The sequence below is a fragment of the Diceros bicornis genome, chromosome 27 (genome assembly GCF_020826845.1).
Source record: "Diceros bicornis minor isolate mBicDic1 chromosome 27, mDicBic1.mat.cur, whole genome shotgun sequence".
In the NCBI taxonomy this organism is placed as follows: Eukaryota; Metazoa; Chordata; class Mammalia; order Perissodactyla; family Rhinocerotidae; genus Diceros; species Diceros bicornis.
Window position 1 is genome coordinate 43116160 of NC_080766.1, and position 1181 is coordinate 43117340.

A 1181-nucleotide genomic window follows, 5' to 3' on the forward strand; every position below is an offset into this window, starting at 1 on the left:
CCACCACCCACGCGGCTGGTGACCACTCTCACCCGCTTGTCTCTGAGCCCCATTAGCAAAGGTCGAAGCTTTCCGACGACAGCTCCTTGGGGAGTCCGCCCCCCCAGGGAGCTTTAGTCCAGTCGGCTGGCTAAGTAACTGAGATGACCACCTGAACTTGGAGACGTCACCGGGTCCATTCTCTTGCCCCAATACGCCCGCTGAGTTCGCGAAACATGGTGCATGCAGCCTGTGGGTTCAGGCGTACCCAGTTACCGCACAACTAAGACCATCCGTCTCGGAAACCCGCAGGAAGCCGACACTGCCCGAGCTCCCGGAGTGCGTGCTCTCCAGGCCTGAGGGCAGACTCGCAAGCACACGCTGCAGATCCCCGCCCTGCCCCTGTCCAGGAACTCGTCCTTGTCCTTGCCCCTGCCCTAAGACCTGCCCCCGCATCAGGACCTGCCCTGCACCTGCCATATCCTGACCATGCACCGGGACCTGCCCTGCACCTGCCATCACCTGACGCTGCACCAGGACCTGCCCCAGCACCGGACCTGCCCTGCACCTGCCATATCCTGCCCCCGCACCGGCCCTGCCCTGCACCTGCCATATCCTGACCCTGCACCGGGACCTGCCCCCGTACCTGCCTCTGCCCCCGTACCGGGACCTTCCCTGCACCTGCCCCGGGACCCAGATGCTGGAGGGTGCTGCCTCTGCCGGCAGTAGAGGCCCAGGGCGGCCCATCGATGGAGCTGCCCTCAATATCACGCCAAAAATCCCAAGGACGGCCCTTCTTCCCAGTCTCCACCCGACCGAGGCGGGCCAAGGACTCCAATGCAACTAAAAACCCGTGTATTTCGTAGGACAGCTGCCTATCGGATGGGGTTTTTGTGGAGAGAGCTTAAAGATTCTAGACCACTTAAAATTGGCCATCCGTCTCTTCCTGGCCAAGACTCAACGCTGGCTTAGCTCGCCGTCAACGGCCCCGAGCTTTGACGACCTAAAGCCCGCGGAAGGGCGACGGCACCACGCGAACCCACGCCGGGCCGCTCCGCCGGCTCCCAGGTCGCGCTGCGAGCCGGGGCCTCCATGACGCCATCAGCGCGCGCGCCGCCGCCCGCGCCGCTTTCTGCGCAGTCGCGGCCCGGACGGCACGGCGGCTGGGGTTCGGCGGCGGCAGCGGGAGGTGGAGGCGCGGC

The 1181-nt window shown here is 65.4% G+C and overlaps 1 protein-coding gene across 6 annotated transcripts in view; it reads right to left on the reverse strand.

Annotated features, from left to right (window-relative positions):
* Nucleotides 1-1016, reverse strand: part of HSF2BP (heat shock transcription factor 2 binding protein) — a 110743-nt gene extending 109727 nt beyond the window's left edge. For 3 of the 6 annotated variants that reach the window (XM_058523198.1, XM_058523192.1, XM_058523197.1), the window contains exon 1: nucleotides 33-92. Coding sequence is in view for 1 of the 6 variants with exons in the window: in XM_058523196.1 (XP_058379179.1) it covers nucleotides 33-53 (21 nt within the window). In the remaining 5 variants the exon portion in view is untranslated. Of the gene's footprint in view, nucleotides 1-32; nucleotides 391-625 lie in introns of those variants that run through there. The other 3 variants (XM_058523193.1, XM_058523195.1, XM_058523196.1) reach the window with 3 other exon arrangements.
* Nucleotides 1017-1181: the final 165 nt, after the last annotated feature.